The sequence below is a fragment of the Spinacia oleracea genome, chromosome 5, assembly GCF_020520425.1.
Source record: "Spinacia oleracea cultivar Varoflay chromosome 5, BTI_SOV_V1, whole genome shotgun sequence".
In the NCBI taxonomy this organism is placed as follows: domain Eukaryota; kingdom Viridiplantae; phylum Streptophyta; class Magnoliopsida; order Caryophyllales; family Amaranthaceae; genus Spinacia; species Spinacia oleracea.
Window position 1 is genome coordinate 79,843,765 of NC_079491.1, and position 19,297 is coordinate 79,863,061.

Consider the following 19,297-nt stretch of genomic DNA (forward strand, 5'->3'; position numbering starts at 1 on the left):
TTTGGGGTTGCGAAGCATATGTCAAGCGATTAATTTCGGACAAGCTATAACCTAAATCTGACAAATGTTTCTTCGTTGGGTATCCAAAAGAAACTATGGGGTATTATTTCTACAACAAGTTAGACAACAAGGTATTCGTTGCTCGTGACGGTGTCTTTTTGGAAAGAAATCATATTTCCAAATTGACAAGTGGGAGAATAATAGACCTCGAAGAGATTCGAGACGAACAACAAACTCAGAACTCTTTAGAAGCAGTTCAAGTTGATGAACATCCAAGGTCTTTAGAAGAGCCAGTGGGAGTAGTTCCTCAAAACGTTGTTGCCCCTCGTAGGTCAAATAGAACTATTTTTCAGCCGGACAGATGGACAGGTGTCCTCTTGACTGAAAACTTAGACGTTCTCATATTGGATAGTGATGAACCTTTGACTTACAAGCAAGCTATGACGAGCCCAAGCTCCATTAAATGGTTAGAGGCTATGCAATCTGAAATAGACTCCATGTCTGAAAATCAAGTCTGGGATTTGGTTGATTTGCCGGATGGGTTCACACCTATCAGATGCAAATGGGTCTTCAAATTGATGAAAGACAAAGATGGAATTGTATACATATACAAGGCTAGATTGGTAGCAAAAGGTTACAGGCAAGTTCACGGCGTTGACTACGATGAAACCTTTTCTCCAGTCGTGATGCTTAAGTCTATTCGGATAATCCTTGCGATTGCCGCTTTTCATGACTATGAAATATGGCAAATGGATGTCAAAACTACCTTCTTGAATGGTGTTCTTTAAGAGACTGTGTTCATGACACAGCCGGAGGGTTTTGTCGATCAAAAGAACCAAGGAAAGGTATGCAAGCTTAAGAAGTCCATCTACGGACTAAAGCAGGCATCAAGGAGTTGGAATAAACGATTTGATGAAGCAGTCAATAAGTTTGGCTTCATCAAGAATCATGACGAATATTGTGTATACAAGAAGGTCAGTGGGAGTAAAATTGCATTCCTAGTCTTGTATGTTGATGACATACTACTTATTGGAAACGACATTCCTATGTTGGAGTCTGTAAAGACTTGGCTCGGGAAGTGTTTCTCAATGAAGGACTTAGGAGAGGCACAGTACATATTGGGCATCAAGATCTATAGGGATAGATCTAAGAGGATGATTGGACTAAGCCAAAGCACTTACATTGACAAAGTGCTAGCTAGGTTCAATATGATGGAAGCCAAGAGAGGCCATCTACCCTAGTCACATGGCGTATATCTAAGCAAGAATCAGTGTCCCAAAACATCTGATGAGCGTAGAAAGATGAGTGGAATTCCATATGCTTCGGCTATTGGATCCATCATGTATGCTATGATTTGTACAAGGCCGGATGTTTCGTTTGCACTCAGTGCAACGAGCAGGTACCAGTCAAAACCAGGTGAGGCGCATAGGACTGCTGCCAAGAACATCCTAAAGGATCAATTTCTGGTTTATGGTGGTACAGATGAGTTGATTGTTAAGGGCTATATGGACGCAAGCTTTCAAACCGACAGAGATGATTTCAGATCACAGTCTGGGTTTGTGTTCTGCCTCAACGGCGGAGCAGTAAGCTGGAAAAGTGTTAAGCAAAGCACTATTGCGGATTCTACAACTGAAGCCGAGTACATTGCTGCCTCAGAAGCAGCAAAGGAAGCTGTTTGGATTCGGAAGTTCATCGAAGAACTTGGTGTTGTCCCCTACATTAAAGGACCAGTGGCTTTGTATTACGACAATAGCGGAGCCATTGCCCAGGCAAAGGAGCCTAGGAGCCACCAGAAGTCGAAGCACGTACTGCGGCGATTTCATATACTTCAAGAGATCGTTGAAAGAAAGGAAATCGAGATTTGCAAGGTTGGAACTGACGACAACGTCGCAGATCCATTGACTAAACCGTTGCCACAAGTGAAACACAACGCACATGTAGCAACCATGGGAATCAAGCATGGTGGAGAATGGCTTTGATTTTCTAAGTATTGTTTTAGAACATCTGTTAGATCTATGTTTAAAACAATTGGTTTAACCATTTCATATTTATGAAATATATTTATTTCATATTCATTTAATTGTGGTTTAGAATTAAATGATAAGTCCATGTGATTCAAATCATTCAAATGGGATGTCAAGATGGATTCTTTGACAAAGAAACACCCATAAGTGAACTTGAATATTGAAGTCACAAAGGATCCCTAATCCAGGTCATTGAAAGGTGGACGACCAATGACTAATGAAGATTAGATTACAAGTAGATTACTTATATCTGTTTCTTGAACTAGAGTGACTGGATGTCAAGATCTTTTGCATAGATACTTATTGGATCTTGTATCGGATTGACCATGAGAACGCTTTAAGAGATTAAAGTCATGTCATAGGTAGTTCTCATTAATGGTGATTAGAAACCGTTCCTCAGAACATGAGCGATTATGTCTGCTCGTTTGAGAATTAGTTCGCTTTGATACTAGCTAAACGTCGCACCGTAAAAGGAGGCTATAAAAGCAGTTATTGGGCGTACTATGAATCAAAGTGAGTGTTCATAGATTGCAAGAATGGTTTGTCCTCCTATCTTTGATAGGATATGGTGTTGTTGTGTAACAAGGCCTCTCGGAGAGTTAGATACTGTAAAATGCATGGCCGTGCTCAGAATGGTTAGGCTTAACCTTCTGCAAAAGTTTGACAGTTGAACTCTGTAATCCGAGAAACACTTATGGACCTAATAAGGATGGCTTGGATCTTACCTTATGTTCAATAAGTAACACTAAGTGACAAAGGAATGTGGATGCACACTTGTCTGAATGACAAGTGGGAGATTGAAGGAAATATGTCCTTCACCCAAGGTGCATTAAGTCTAATACCAAGGTTCAAATTAATTGCGAACAATTAATTCAGTGAGATCAAGTGATCGGAACAGCTAGCTGGAGCAATCCTTCCGATCAGTGAGTTCTAATGGATATTGAACTCACAACTTACTCTTGACTGAACCTACAAGGTCTCACCAATGACACGTAACAGATCACCGGATTAAATGAATCAAAAATTCATTTAATAGCTTTTTGGGAATTAGTTGGAAACGTATTATACGATACGACCTTTGTCGGAATCGTATATCGTATCGCGAATATTCGTAAGCTGGGCGACACGAATAAATCGTATCGTACGACAGTGATTCGTCGTATACGAAACGATAAATAATGTATCGGAAATATATTAAATCGCGAATACGAAGGGCAAGCTCGCGAGCAAGCAAGGAAAGCCCATTGGGCGCGAGCACGCAACATCAAGCATTAGCGCACAGCACGACGAGCGAGCAAGGCCCACGGCCCAGCTGCTCGGCGCGCGCGCTGTGGGCTTCGGCCTGCAGTGTATCGCTGGGCGCGGGCGTGTGTCCGTGTTGCTTGGCTCGCACGGCTTGCTAGCCGGCCTTGGTTCTTGCTTGGTCGGTTAGTAAGGTTAATGATATAACCTTACAACCTTGTTTCCAACACACACACAATTCATACACTCAAACCCTAGAGACACAGAGAACCCTAATTCTCTCTGTGCCTCCAAATTGAGTTCTTCGCAAAAAGCAAAGTATCTTGATCAATTGTCTAAGCTACGATAATCAAGACGGATCTGATCGTGTCGGTGAACCAAGTAGAGGAACGACAAGTGGAGTTCTTTGTTCGTGTTCGTTGACAGATTATTGTGGAAAACACTCTTCGAATGTAAGTTTGCTTAATCTATGCTTTATACATGTTTCCTGGCTTTGGGGATTGTTCCGCACATGTTATTATGTTTAACTGTATTCCCCTACATGTTCGACTCAAATTATTCCGGTTATCCTTGCTAGGAAGGCCAATTGATAGGCTAGACAAGGAGGTCAAGCCAAACTCACTCAAAACATGGAATGAAGTGACAAGTGCCTTCCTAAGAAAATTCTATTCTCACGGAAAGACGACTAAGTACAAGAAATAAATTCAATACTTTGAGCATAAAAGGGATGAATCCTTGTTTGATGCTTGGGATCGTTACAAAGAGTATCAACGTGAATGCCCTCATCATTGGATTCAAAAATGGCTTTTCCTTCAAACGTTCTATTTGGGGCTTATCCCGGCTTCCAACACAAACCTTGAGGTTGGAGCGGGCGGGCCAATCATAAATAGAACCGAGGAGATTATTGAGGATGTTTTTTAAAACTATCAAGCTTGGCATGTTGGTTCTAGGAGTTCCAAAAATAATAGTAGGAGTCACAACGATGATGGAAAAGGACCGGCTTATGTTTTGGAGCAAGCTACCATAATTGAGAAGCTCACCTCTAGACTTGAGAAGCTTGAGAAAGCTCCATCCCAACCGCCATCTCCATCAACGATTCCTTCTCCATCAACCACTCTTCTCACCAAAGGGAAGGGAAAGGTAAGATCGTACAACACAATGCCTCCAAGTTCAATATATTGTGATTTATGTGGAGGATATGATCATATTCCATCTATGTGTCCTCTTTTGAAAAATGTATCTTATGTGGAGCATGATCCTTCTTATTAGAATGAATTTGATGTGGAATATGCCAATGCTTTGAATGTTATAACTCGGTGTGATGGTCCCCCAAACCCTAGCTTTGGTGGGCAACAAAGTCCTAGAGGTCCCCCTACTAATGTTAATGCTTATCATGGATCAAATTTAAGGCCACGGTGGTGGGTTTGATTACCAAAATTGAGGTAACCATAGCGGACAAGGCTTTAAAAGCCAAGCTTCCTATGGCCAACCTTATGGTTATGACAATCAACCTCAATACAACCAAGGTAATTCTACCCACCAAGGTGGAGGGGGTTCTAATTACGGTCAAGGAAATTATAGAGGGAGCTCTCATGGGGGCTACAAAGGGAATCCGGGAAAAAATTATGGCGATAATCAATTTCCTCCTCCCGTATTCAATAGACCCAGACCATATGTAAATCAATACCCTCCTAGTTCTTCTGAATTTAAAAATGCTCCTCCACCACTCCCCTCTCCTACGTCCAATATAGAATCTCTTATGGAGTCTTTTGTGGGGGCTCAAGCCAAAAAAAATGTGGAGTTTGAGGATGGATTCAAGCAATTCAACACTCATTTGAAAATTATTGAAACCCAACTTGCTCAACTAGCTAGCACCATTAAGCAAAATCAATCATACACAAGTCTTCCACCTTAAGGTCATGAATCTAAGAAACAAATGAATGTCATGATAACTAGAAGTGGGAAGGTTTTAAATGATGGTTCTACGTCTAGTAATGTCTGTAAGCCCATTGGGGAGGGGGGGATAAGAGGGTAGTAGAAGTCCTAGATGATGATTATTTTGACCAAGTTGTTTCCCCTAAGGATGTTGCGATGGATAATTCAAGACCAAAGGTGGCCACTTCCCTCCAACCTCTCGTTCCTAAACTCCCTTTTCCCAAATATTTACTAGGAAAAAAGTTGATGCTCATTTTGCAAAATTTCTTGAGGTGATAAGTAAGTTGCATGTCTCCATTCCCTTTACGGATGCAATCAAGAAAATTCCTACCTACTCTAAATTTCTTAAGGAAATCTTGAATGGAAAAAGGGATTGTGACGTAAAGTAGATGGTGAATCTCATCGAGAGTTGTAGTGATGTTATTCTTGTTAGGTTATGATACATATGACAATTCATAAATCATGCGGAAAAACCATTTAGCCAGGAATACATATTATTTACACATAATCATATAGCATAGTTTAGATGCATACTCTTTGTTGCGTGCCTTCCCTAGCTGCGCCCGAACCGAACAAGAACAAGTCTTTAGGACTCCAAGTGTCGTCCCTCCGTAGATAGTCCACAGCACGTCCGGATCCGCCTTAAGATTGACCAACTAGAATCGCCCTTAAGGTACTAAAGATTTTCGGCACTTATAGTCAAGAAATGTGTCTGAATTTTCTCTCAAAAACTCACTTTGAATACTTGAATAATCTCTGAAAATATGTGACCCTAGGCACCTATTTATAGAGTTATGGAAAGGGTTTTGGAATCCTATTAGGATACAAATTTATTTAATTATAACCCTACTAGGACTCTAATTAAACAATCATTATCTAATAGTTTTAGGATTTAATCACACTTCGAATCCCGATTGCTTCAGGACTCCCGCACGAGCATTGCACGAGCACCGTACACCCGCGCAAGCCTTGCGGCCCACGCTAGGCGCACAGCGCTCGGCCCACTGCTGTGCTCCGCGCGCGCGCCCAAGGCCTTGGCTGGGCCTGGCCTTGCGCTGGGCCTGGTCGAGGCTTGGCGTGCGCTGGTGTGCGTTGGCTCGTTGGGCGACGGCCTGGCTTCGTGCTGGGCCTTCGTCTAGCGGGCCTCGTCCGATGCTAATTCGTACGATACGCTTCCGATTAAATTCCCGATTCCGGAATTCATTTCCGATACGAACAATATTTAATATTTCCGATTCCGGAATCAATTTCCGTTTCGAACAAATATTTAATATTTCCGTTTCCGGAATTATTTTCCGATTCCGATAATATTTCCGATTCTGACAATATTTCCGTTTCCGGCAATATTTCCGATTCTCGCAATATTTCCATTTCCGATTATATTTTCCGATACGTACCATGTTTCCGTTTCCGGCAACATCTACGACTTGGATAATATTTATATTTCCGATACGATCCATATTTCCGTTTCCGGCAATATCATCGTTTCCGGAGTATTCATTTCTTGCCTGTGACGATCTCAGCTCCCACTGAAACCAAGATCCGTCGATTCCGAATATCCATAGATGGAGTATTTAATGCCATTAAATACTTGATCCGTTTACGTACTATTTGTGTGACCCTACGGGTTCAGTCAAGAGTAAGCTGTGGATTAATATCATTAATTCCACTTGAACTGAAGCGGCCTCTAGCTAGGCATTCAGCTCACTTGATCTCACTGAATTATTAACTTGTTAATTAATACTGAACCGCATTTATTAGACTTAACATAGAATGCATACTTGGACCAAGGGCATTATTTCCTTCAGTCTCCCACTTGTCCTTAGGGACAAGTGTGCATTTCCTAATTCCTTTGTCGCTCGATGCTTGCTCTTGAACATAAGGTAAAAGTTGTCATCCTTATTATGTCCATAGGTGTTTCTCGGTTTCAGAGTTCAACTGATCAAATAAACAGATAATCATAGCCTATGATTCATCCGAGCACGGCCATGCATTTCACAGTTTCTAGCTCTCCGAGTGGCCTTGTACAACTTTTAAGCATCTCATCCCGATTTATGGGAGGACAATCCCAATCTTGCGATTTTGAGATTAGACTTCGTTTGATAGGTGATTACCTGAGCGTTGCCTTTATAGCCTCCTTTTACGGTGCGACGGTTGGTCAACGTCAAAGCAACCAGTTCTCAAACAAGTAATCTCAAATCACTCAGGTATTGAGGATTTAGTGTCTAATAATTTTAATGAAATTTACTTATGACAGATTTTCTTCTCTTACAGTAAAGTTTCATAGGTCTTGTCCGATACTAGTCTTCCCAAAGTAAGTATCTATGCAAATGATTATGACATTGCCATGTCCACATAGTTCAAGAAACAGAACTACTAGTCATCTTGCATTCTAGTCGTCTAACGTTTTCTATGCGTCCAATTTTATAGAAAACTCCGACTAGGGACCATTTTCAACCTTTGACATTCAAGTTCACTTGATAGACATTTCTTAGTCACAGGACTGGTCCTGACAGTCTGTCTTGAATATATCGTCAAATTGAAGGGACTCATCATTTAATAAACCACAAATTAAATGGAAAAATGAATTCTTTTCATTTATTGTGAATGATTAACCAATAATGTTTTACAAAGATTTAAACTCTAAAACTTTAAAACATTAAACAGAGACATCAAAGCCATTCTCCAATATGCTTGATTCCCATAGCTGCAGTGTGCGAGTTGTGCTTCGCCTGCGGCAGAGGTTTAGTCAATGGATCTGATATGTTGTCATCAGTTCCAATCTTGCTTATCTCGACTTCTTTTCTTTCAACGAACTCTCGTAGAAGGTGAAATCTACGAAGTACATGCTTGACTCTCTGGTGGTGTCTAGGCTCCTTTGCCTGTGCAATAGCTCCGTTATTGTCACAATACAGGGCTATTGGTCCTTTAATGGAGGGGACTACACCAAGTTCACCTATGAACTTCCTTAGCCATATAGCTTCCTTTGCTGCTTCATGTGCAGCAATGTACTCCGCTTCAGTTGTAGAATCCGCAATGGTGCTTTGTTTAGCACTTTTCCAGCTTACTGCTCCTCCGTTGAGGCAGAAGACAAACCCAGACTGTGATCTGAAATCATCTTTGTCGGTTTGGAAACTTGCGTCCGTATAGCCTTTAACAATTAATTCATCATCTCCACCATAGACCAGGAAGTCATCTTTGTGCCTTTTCAGGTACTTCAGAATATTCTTGGCAGCAGTCCAATGCGCCTCCCCTGGGTCTGACTGGTATCTGCTCGTAGCACTGAGTGCATACGCAACATCCGGGCGTGTACATATCATAGCATACATTATTGAACCAATCAATGATGCATATGGAATCCCATTCATTCGTCTACGCTCATCAAGTGTTTTTGGGCACTGAGTCTTGCTTAGAGTCATTCCATGAGACAAGGGTAGGTGGCCTCGCTTGGAGTCCGCCATCTTGAACCTATCAAGCACCTTATTGATATAAGTGCTTTGACTAAGTCCAATCATCCTTTTAGATCTATCTCTGTAAATCTTGATGCCCAATATGTACTGTGCTTCTCCTAGATCTTTCATCGAAAAACATTTCCCAAGCCAAATCTTGACAGAGTTCAACATAGGAATGTCATTTCCGATAAGTAATATGTCGTCGACATATAATACTAGGAAAGCAATTTTGCTCCCACTGACCTTCTTGTATACACAAGATTCGTCTGCGTTCTTGATGAAACCAAAGTCACTGACTGCTTCATCAAACGTATATTCCAGCTTCTGGATGCCTGCTTCAATCCGTAGATTGACTTCTTTAGCTTGCATACCTTTTTAGCATTCTTTGGATCCTCAAAACCTTCAGGCTGTGTCATAAACACAGTTTCTGTTAAAACGCCGTTTAAGAAAGCAGTTTTGACATCCATCTGCCATATTTCGTAATCGTAATATGCAGCGATTGCTAACATTATCCGAATAGACTTTAGCATTGCAACTGGTGAAAAGGTTTCTTCGTAATCCACACCGTGGACTTCCCTGTAACCTTTTGCAACCAATCTAGCTTTGAAAACTTCAAGTTTCCCATCCTTGTCCTTTTTCAGTTTGAAAACCCATTTGCTTCCAATGGCTTGGTATCCATCTGGCAAATCGACCAAATCCCATACTTGGTTTTCAGACATGGAGTCTAATTCAGATTGCATGGCTTCTTACCATTGCTTGGAGCTAGGGCTCGTCATAGCTTGTTTGTAAGTCGCAGGTTCATCACTTTCAAGTAATAGAACGTCATAGCTCTCGTTTGTTAAAATACCTAAGTACCTTTCCGGTAGAGATCTATATCTTTGCGATCTACGCGGGGTAACATTTCTAGTTTGACCATGATTCTCACCAGATTCTTCTAAAGATCTCTGAGTTTCATCCTGAATGTCATCTTGAGCATTCTCTAGAGTTTGTTGTTCGACTCGAATTTCTTCGAGGTCTACTTTTCTCCCACTTGTCATTTTGGAAATGTGATCTTTCTCCAAATAGACACCATCTCGAGCAACAAACACCTTGTTCTCAGATGTATTGTAGAAGTAATACCCCTTTGTTTCCTTTGGATAGCCCACAAGGATACATTTGTCAGATTTTGGATGAAGTTTGTCTGAAATTAATCGTTTGACGTATACTTCACATCCCCAAATCTTAAGAAAACACACATTTGGAGGCTTTCCAAACCATAATTCGTATGGAGTCTTTTCGACAGCTTTAGACGGAGCTCTATTTATAGTGAGTGCAGCTGTATTTAGTGCATGTCCCCAAAATTCTAATGGAAGTTCGGCCTGACCCATCATTGACCTGACCATGTCTAGCAAGGTTCAGTTCCTCCGTTCCGACACACCGTTCCATTGTGGTGTTCCAGGAGGAGTCAATTCTGATAGAATTCCACATTCTTTCAGATGGTTATCAAATTCATAGCTCAGATATTCACCGCCTCTATCAGACCGCAGTGCCTTAATCTTCTTGCCTAATTGATTCTCTACTTCACTCTGAAATTCCTTGAATTTGTCAAAGGATTCAGACTTATGCTTCATTAGGTAGACATAACCATATCTACTGAAGTCATCAGTGAAAGTGATAAAGTAGCTGAAACCACCTCTAGCATTTGTACTCATTGGTCCACATACATCTGTATGGATTAAACCCAATAGTTCATTTGCTCTTTCTCCAACTTTAGAGAAAGGTTGCTTTGTCATTTTGCCAAGTAAACATGATTCGCATTTACCATAATCCTCTAAGTCAAATGGTTCTAGAATTCCTTCCTTTTGAAGTCTTTCTAAGCGTTTCAAGTTTATATGGCCTAATCGACAATGCCACAGATAGGTGATATCTGAATCATCCTTTTTGGCCTTTTTGGTATTTATGTTATATACTTGTTTGTCGTGATCTAATAAATAAAGTCCATTGACTAATCTAGCAGATCCATAAAACATCTCTTTAAAATAAAACGAACAACTATTGTCTTTTATTAAAAAGGAAAATCCCTTAGCATCTAAGCAAGAAACTGAAATGATGTTTTTAGTAAGACTTGGAACATGGAAAAATTCTTCCAGTTCCAAAACTAGCCCGGAGGGCAACGACAAATAGTAAGTTCCTACAGCTAATGCAGCAATCCGTGCTCCATTTCCCACTCGTAGGTCGACTTCACCCTTGCTTAACTTTCTACTTCTTCTTAGTCCCTGTGGATTGGAACATAAGTGTGAGCCACAACCTGTATCTAATACCCAAGAAGTTGAATTAGCAAGTATACAGTCTATAACGAAAATACCTGAAGATGGAACGACTGTTCCGTTCTTCTGATCTTCCTTTAGCTTCAAGCAATCTCTCTTCCAATGCCCCTTCTTCTTGCAGTAGAAGCATTCGGATTCAGAAGTGGGTTGACTGACCTTCCTCTTTACAGATTTGGCGCCAGTTTGCTTAGTTGGGCTGGCCTTGTCGCCACCTTTCTTAGCATTCCTCTTCTTTCCAGATTTCTTGAACTTGCCCCCACGCACCATAAGCACATCCTGCTTATCACTTTTGAGCGTCTTTTCAGCGGTCTTCAGCATACCGTGAAGCTCAGTGAGCGTTTTGTCCAGACTATTCATACTGTAGTTCAGTTTGAACTGATCATACCCGCTATGAAGAGAATGGAGGATGGTGTCTATAGCCATTTCCTGAGAAAATTGCTGATCCAGCCGACTCATATTCTCAATGAGTCCAATCATTTTGAGGACATGTGGACTTACGGGATCGCCTTTCTTAAGCTTGGTCTCAAGAATTTGCCTATGAGTCTCGAATCTTTCGACTCGAGCCAGATCTTGGAACATGTTCTTCAACTCACTGATGATTGTGAAAGCATCTGAGTTGATGAACGTTTTCTGCAGATCCGCACTCATGGTGGCGAGCATTAGACATTTCACATCCTTGTTGGCATCAATCCAACGATTGAGGGCTGCCTGAGTGACCCCGTCGCCTGCGGCTTCGGGCATCGCCTCATCTAGGACATACTCCTTTTCTTCCTGCATAAGAACTATTTGCAAGTTCCTTTGCCAGTCAAGGAAGTTTTTCCCGTTCAACTTCTCCTTTTCGAGAATTGATCGAATGTTGAATGAATTGTTGTTTGCCATATTAAAAACTACAATTGAAAGAATAAACAAATAAATAACCATTCACAGTTTCTCTTAATAAACTTAAATTCTAGCATACATGCATAATTCAATGTTTATTAAGCATTTTATTCAAGTTATGTGTTCCGGCAGGTGTGAATAAAATGATTCCAAGATCCTAAAATCATTGAAGAACTAAGCACAGTTTGTCGACTTAATCCTAAAACATCTTAGGTAAGCAAAAGCCTTTTGCTAATAGTCTAGAAACTATTCTTGGTTGATAGGTACGTCTAAGAACTTATTAGGTAAACCTATCGATTTTGCCACGACATAAAAGGACTCCTTACTTATATCGTTCAGTTTCACCAAAACTAACATGTACTCACAATTATTTGTGTACCTTGCCCCTTTAGGACCCATAAGTAACACCTCGCTGAGCGAAAACTATTACTAGATTGATGTAAAGGATATCCAAGCAAGTGTATATTTTGGCATGGCACCTTTTAACTCAATTTTTAAGTTTGGAACTTAAGGCTCTTACTATGTTGGTTAGATTTTAAGTGAACTAAAATCCTTAATCATGCAACATAATCAAGCCACAATCTCATGCATAATTAAGACATATTTAAAGCAATAAATAACTTAAAGCATGCATAAGATAAATGTGATCTAGTATGGCCCGACTTCATCTTGAAGCTTTGACTTCAAAGTCCGTCTTGAAAATCTCCGTGGGAGGCACCATTTTCTTCAAATAGGATAAGCTATAATTAAAACTAATTACAACTATTTGATGGTACGCATACCATATTTGAATTGAAAAATAACTTTGGTACTTTAGACCAATTACATTCAAATTAATGGTGCGCAGACCATTTTTTCTATCCTATTTGGGCCATACTAGTCACTTCATAACCTGCAAAACAGTACATATACAATATATACCATTCACCCATTCATTATCATGAATGGCCCACATAGCTGGTTAGTAAAACACATTATGCATCACGTAAACATTTGCAGCAATTAATCAAGGGCACCAATAATCTACCAATTATTCAGTCCTTATTAATTCTAATCAAGTTGTTTTAACCTTAAGGATTTGTGGACCTAATCAAGAGTTTATGACTAAAAGGGCTCCCACTTAAACCAATAAATTCGTATGCTTTACTAATTTTAAACATAAAAATGTATTTCTAGTCTAACCGGAAACATACAAATTTAATTAAAATTTAAAGCTCATATGAATTTATAATTGAATCCAAAAAGTTTAATTTAATTTCAGTCGTATTTAAATTAATTCATGATTTTAATTTTAGTAAAATAATTAGAATAAATATAATTTATTATAATTACAATATTCAAAATTAAAATCCAAGAAAATAATTTAAATTATTAATTTTTAAAATTAATTAAAATTACGTAAACTGAAAATTTCAAATTAAACATTCAAAACGATCTAATCGCAACACCCTACGCATCGCACGCCCATGGGCCACACGCACACAGCCATCGCTGGCCATGTGCGCGCAGCCCATGCACTCGTCGCATAGCTGCTGCATCTTCCCATCGCAAGCCATCGCTCGCTGTGCGCGCTCGCCAGCGCTTGCTGCGCGCGCTCCGGCGCTTGATGCACGCGAGCCATCGCTCGCTGTGCACGAGCAATTGCGCGCGATCAACGCTGGGCGCAGCGCTCGTGGCACGCGAGCTTGCGCTCGCTGCGCGCGAGGCTGCGCGCGCTTGCGCGAGGCAGTGCGCGTTGTGGCGCAGCTCGCTTGCTGCCCACACGCGACTGCCATGCCTTGCCTTCGCCCATGCCCATTCATCCATAGCTCGTGGCCCACGACACAAGGCAGGGCTGCTGCCTTGTGCTCGTGGCCCACGACACAAGGCAGGGCTGCTGCCTTGTGCTCGTGCACCATGCCCCTGCTCATTGCATTCGTGCCGCACGGGCGACGAGCTCCCTTGCTCGTCGTCGCATGCCCGCACTATACAACACCCCTTAAGGGTAACACGAAGCGTCCATTGCTTTGTGCGTGCAAGTTATATGAACGAATCGCATAAAAATTTAAAATTTATATTTAAAATTAATGACAAATTAATAAATAATATTAATTTCATAATTTTAGGGCGAAAAATCGAAAATTTATTATTCAATTGATTTCCGATTATTATGGATTCAAGCCTAGGTCATAAAAATTTAAAATTTAACATAAATTTACAATTTTTATGGTGGTTTTTAATCATAGGTTTCTAATTAAATTATAATTAATTATGAAAATTAAATTAATTCTAAATTATTCTAATTTTCAACAAATTAATCATAATTACAAATTAGATTGCATAATTAACAAGGCTAGGCATTCAAACTTGTTAAACATATACAGTAGGTCAATCAAAAATTCAAGATTTATCAACAAGAATCGCAAATATTTAATTTAACATCTTAAATTTACGAAATTTTGCATTCGAAAAACTAAAACCTTCGAAAAGTCATAGTTAGGCTTCGAATTTGAGAATTCTGGTTTCGGCAGAAAAAGACTATTTTTGTCAAAATTTTAGAATGCCTTTTACATGCGGAATTGACACAAAAATCACTCGATTTGGATGAGTAACGAAGAAACTGCAGAAAAACTGCGTACGTATAATTAAATAAACGCAATTTGCAATTAATTAACAATTACGAAAATTAATCACCCCTTTTAATTCTTGCAAATTTGTAATATTTAACCATGTTCATGCAATTTAGATTATGAAAATAATAAGAGGCTCGTGATACCACTGTTAGGTTATGATACATATGACAATTCATAAATCATGCGGAAAAACCATTTAGCCAGGAATACATATTATTTACACATAATCATATAGCATAGTTTAGATGCATACTCTTTGTTGCGTGCCTTCCCTAGCTGCGCCCGAACCGAACAAGAACAAGTCTTTAGGACTCCAAGTGTCGTCCCTCCGTAGATAGTCCACAGCACGTCCGGATCCGCCTTAAGATTGACCAACTAGAATCGCCCTTAAGGTACTAAAGATTTTCGGCACTTATAGTCAAGAAATGTGTCTGAATTTTCTCTCAAAAACTCACTTTGAATACTTGAATAATCTCTGAAAATATGTGACCCTAGGCACCTATTTATAGAGTTATGGAAAGGGTTTTGGAATCCTATTAGGATACTAATTTATTTAATTATAACCCTACTAGGACTCTAATTAAACAATCATTATCTAATTGTTTTAGGATTTAATCACACTTCGAATCCCGATTGCTTCAGGACTCCCGCACGAGCATTGCACGAGCACCGTACACCCGCGCAAGCCTTGCGGCCCACGCTAGGCGCACAGCGCTCGGCCCATTGCTGTGCTCCGCGCGCGCGCCCAAGGCCTTGGCTGGGCCTGGCCTTGCGCTGGGTCTGGTCGAGGCTTGGCGTGCGATGGTGTGCGTTGGCTCGTTGGGCGACGGCCTGGCTTCGTGCTGGGCCTTCGTCTAGCGGGCCTCGTCCGATGCTAATTCGTACGATACGCTTCTGATTAAATTCCCGATTCCAGAATTCATTTCCGATACGAACAATATTTAATATTTCCGATTCCGGAATCAATTTCCGTTTCGAACAAATATTTAATATTTCCGTTTCCGGAATTATTTTCCGATTCCGATAATATTTCTGATTCTGACAATATTTCCGTTTCCGGCAATATTTCCGATTCTGGCAATATTTCCATTTCCGATAATATTTTCCGATACGTACCATGTTTCCGTTTCCGGCAACATCTACGACTTGGATAATATTTATATTTCCGATACGATCCATATTTCCGTTTCCGGCAATATCATCGTTTCCGGAGTATTCATTTCTTGCCTGTGACGATCTCAGCTCCCACTGAAACCAAGATCCGTCGATTCCGAATATCCATAGATGGAGTATTTAATGCCATTAAATACTTGATCCGTTTACGTACTATTTGTGTGACCCTACGGGTTCAGTCAAGAGTAAGCTGTGGATTAATATCATTAATTCCACTTGAACTGAAGCGGCCTCTAGCTAGGCATTCAGCTCACTTGATCTCACTGAATTATTAACTTGTTAATTAATACTGAACCGCATTTATTAGACTTAACATAGAATGCATACTTGGACCAAGGGCATTATTTCCTTCAATTCTCAACCAAATGCTACCCAAACTCAAAGATGGGTAGTTTTTCTATCCCTTGTGCTATTAAGAATCTTGAAATTAGCAATGCTTTGTGTGATTTGGCTGCTAGTGTTAGTTTAATGCGTTATTCGGTGTTTACTAAGATTGAGGTTGGTGATTTAATCCCTACCAACATTACATTGTCACTTGCCGACCGCTTGGTCAAATATCCTTTTGGCAAAGTTGAGGATGTGCCATTGAGAGTTGGGAAATTTATGATCCCCGTCGACTTTGTTGTGTTAGATATTGATGAGGATGTTCACGTCCCAATTATTCTTGGTAGGCCATTATTGGCCACGGTGGGGTCCATTATTGATGTGAAAAATGGGAAAATCACTTTTAAGGTGGGGATGGACAGTCTTCTCTTTGATTTAAATCAAACCATGCATTATTCTAGTTCTACAAATAAGAAATTCTTTTTGATTGACTCTTTGATTCCCTAGTCCATGACATGTATGAGCATTTGCTCACTATTAACGTTCCTCTTGAGCTTGCTATTTTGAATGGAGAAGGTTTAGCAGATGTAGCGATTTAGACGGCCAACTACAAGGAGTTAATGGATTTTGTCGTACCTTGTTGACAACTCGGATAATGTTTTCTTGTGCTTAATCGGGATGAGGTTTTGGATGATCTAAAGAACCGAAATGGTATGGAAGCTCCCAAGGAAGTGCTTAAACCTCTACCTTCGAGCTTCAGATACGTTTTTCTTGGACCCAATTCTTCTTATCCCGTCATTGTTAATGCAAGTTTGGACGATGAGCAATTTCTCAAGCTCACTCATGTCTTGAAACCACTACTACAAAATAGGGCTATAGCAACGCCCTAAATGTGTTGGCAAAGATCCATTAAATGTTGCCATAGACCTATAGCAACAGTTTATATGGCGTTGTCAATAGGTGGCGCTGCTATAACTCTATGGCAACAGTTATGATGTCTTAGGCAACAACTTTATAAAATTGCTGCCATAGTTTTTTTTAGCAACGCTTTTCTTAGGCAACGACTTTTAACTTTTGCCAACAATTTTATTATATCTAAGGCAACAATTATTAAGTTTTAGTAACAATTATTTAGGATTTCAAGCAACAGTTTTAGTGTCTAGGCTAACACTTTATTATCTAAACCAGCACTATCAACAGTCTATTGCAACATTTGTTGCTCTAATATTGCAACACTTTTGTAGTCTATAACAACATTTCTTGATACCGCTATTGCGACGTTTTTGCGTGAGTCTATAGCAACGTTTCTTGATACGACTATTGCCACATTTTTACATGATCTATAGCAACGTTTCTTGCTACACTATGGCGGCATTTTTATGTGAGTCTATAGCAACGTTTCTTGATACAACTATTGCGACACTTTAATGTGAGCTTATAGCAACAATTTCATACGCGTTTATTTAGTAGCTCATTAAAATGAAAATATTATACCTATCCAACTACTACAAATAGAAAACATTTATTTCAAATTAAGTTTTACTTATTATTAAAATAAAATATCCATAACAATCATTCTCATAACAAAAACCATTGTTATAATATAAATACATTAATTAAGAAAATGAATTCTAAAAAGAATCGTTCAAGCAATCTAAAACCTATCTAGTACTTAATTTATTTGTCCAAAATCAATCCAAAAGAACTTCAATCCTTGCCCTTTCTGCCATCCTTTTATCTACCATTCTCCTTTTATTACCATCCTGTAAAAAAAAAATAGGAAAATTAATGCATGTAATTAAAATGAAATAATATGATCAATTCTGCAAAACAAAATTTGTAAACCACACACCACAGATGCATGAGAAGAAACACAAACGAGTAGCACAACTGCACATGAAGGACAGAAATCTAAACCCCCTGCCTGAACAAAAAAATCTGCTAACTGGAACTGAACTGAATATAACAAGCAGCAGATCAGAATCAGAGCCCTACGGAACTGAACATCAGGCAGCAGATCAGAGCCTTACATAACTAAACAACAAGCAGCAGATTAAAATCTGAACAACTAGTAGCATATCCAAATCTGCTAACTGGAACTGAATAGCCACCCTTGCAGAACTGAACAACTACTAGAAGATCAAAATCCGCTAACTAGAAACACATTGCAGACTCAGAACAAGAACAAATAACTCCAGTAGAACCAGCAAAATTGTTGCAGACTCGCATAAGACGGAAAATAAAGGTCATATTTATTTATAAGCCCAAACTCAATTTTCATTTGATACTTGTATACCTTTCAATTGTTGACAAACTTAGTAAGTTTGCTACTGCGTACTTTGTAGGGATACCACAAGGTTCTGGGCTGCTGCAGAGAGACACTTTTTGTATTAGATAGGTATACAATTCTCTAAGAGGTAGTGAAGGTACCATGGAAAAAAATGCAACAACTCTGCTGCTCATAAATGTGTGTTTGTAGGCTGGTTGGCAGTTCAAGGAAGACTGTCCACTTATGACATATTTTTTAAGTTTATGCAATGTGTGACACTGTTTGCAGTTTATGCGTGTATGGAAATGAAACATTGTATCACTTTTCTTTGAATGTGGTTATTCTACTTCTATTTGAAACAAAACTTTAGCTATAAATGAGAAGGCAATGTGACACTTCAGTTAGGGGAAAAGCAGAAGTAAAGAATATTACAAGAGTCATGTAGCTATAAACGAGAAGGCAATGAACTCAATTACATTTTCCAAGGGAGTCTGATTTCTTCTACTCGAAAAATAGTTGGGATGACGAAAGACCTCCTATAGTTCTCATGAAACCTATCCTCTACCCCGGCCTAGATCTAGATGAGCCATAAAAGCCAAAGCATTAGGGAGAAAGAAGTATGAGACCAAGATATAGTGGAGGATCAGATAAAGAAATTGTCAGACATGAAGCTGTAAACTTCAGTCAGAAGAATGAAATAGAAGGAAGAGTTGTTAGTGAAGAAAAAACTAAGTCCGGGAAAAAAGTTTCATATGCTAAGGTTAAAGGTTCTGCCTAGTCAATTGTAAATCTGGAGGAGAAAGACGTTACTGGTGTCCCCCTATCTTGGAGAGGCTTGGTACCGCAACCTAGTCCCTAGAGTAATGGTTAAACCAGTCTATGACTTAGTCACACATTAATGATTTCGAGAACTCATCTGCTAAGGTTACGTATTTATTGTGCGACTGTTATGAAGTGGCAGGCAGTACAGCAGCTGAAAACAGCCCAGTCCAATAAAACTTGCTGCAATACTGCCTAAACACTCAAGCAACCAGAATCCACCCTTGCGGAAATTGAACAACTACTAGCAGATCAGAATCTG

At 39.7% G+C, this 19,297-nt stretch overlaps 2 protein-coding genes and 1 non-coding gene across 7 annotated transcripts in view; 1 reads left to right on the forward strand and 2 right to left on the reverse strand.

Annotated features, from left to right (window-relative positions):
- Positions 1-3,954: 3,954 nt before the first annotated feature.
- Positions 3,955-4,060, reverse strand: LOC130462160 (small nucleolar RNA R71). Its single transcript, XR_008922298.1, has one exon. It is a non-coding gene; the product is annotated as a small nucleolar RNA R71 (small nucleolar RNA).
- An 11,947-nt stretch (positions 4,061-16,007) lies between these two features.
- LOC130461634 (uncharacterized) lies at positions 16,008-16,546 on the forward strand. The gene is made up of 2 exons (XM_056829787.1): positions 16,008-16,368; positions 16,455-16,546. The coding sequence occupies exons 1-2, from the start codon at positions 16,008-16,010 to the stop codon at positions 16,544-16,546; spliced, it is 453 nt and encodes a 150-aa protein (XP_056685765.1).
- A 922-nt stretch (positions 16,547-17,468) lies between these two features.
- LOC110778045 (uncharacterized) overlaps positions 17,469-19,297 on the reverse strand; it is a 28,351-nt gene continuing 26,522 nt past the window's right edge. For all 5 annotated transcript variants that reach the window (XR_008920519.1, XR_008920515.1, XR_008920513.1 and 2 more), the window contains one exon: positions 17,469-17,710. Coding sequence is in view for 1 of the 5 variants with exons in the window: in XM_021984881.2 (XP_021840573.1) it covers positions 17,686-17,710 (25 nt within the window). In the remaining 4 variants the exon portion in view is untranslated. The remainder of the gene's footprint in view (positions 17,711-19,297) is intronic.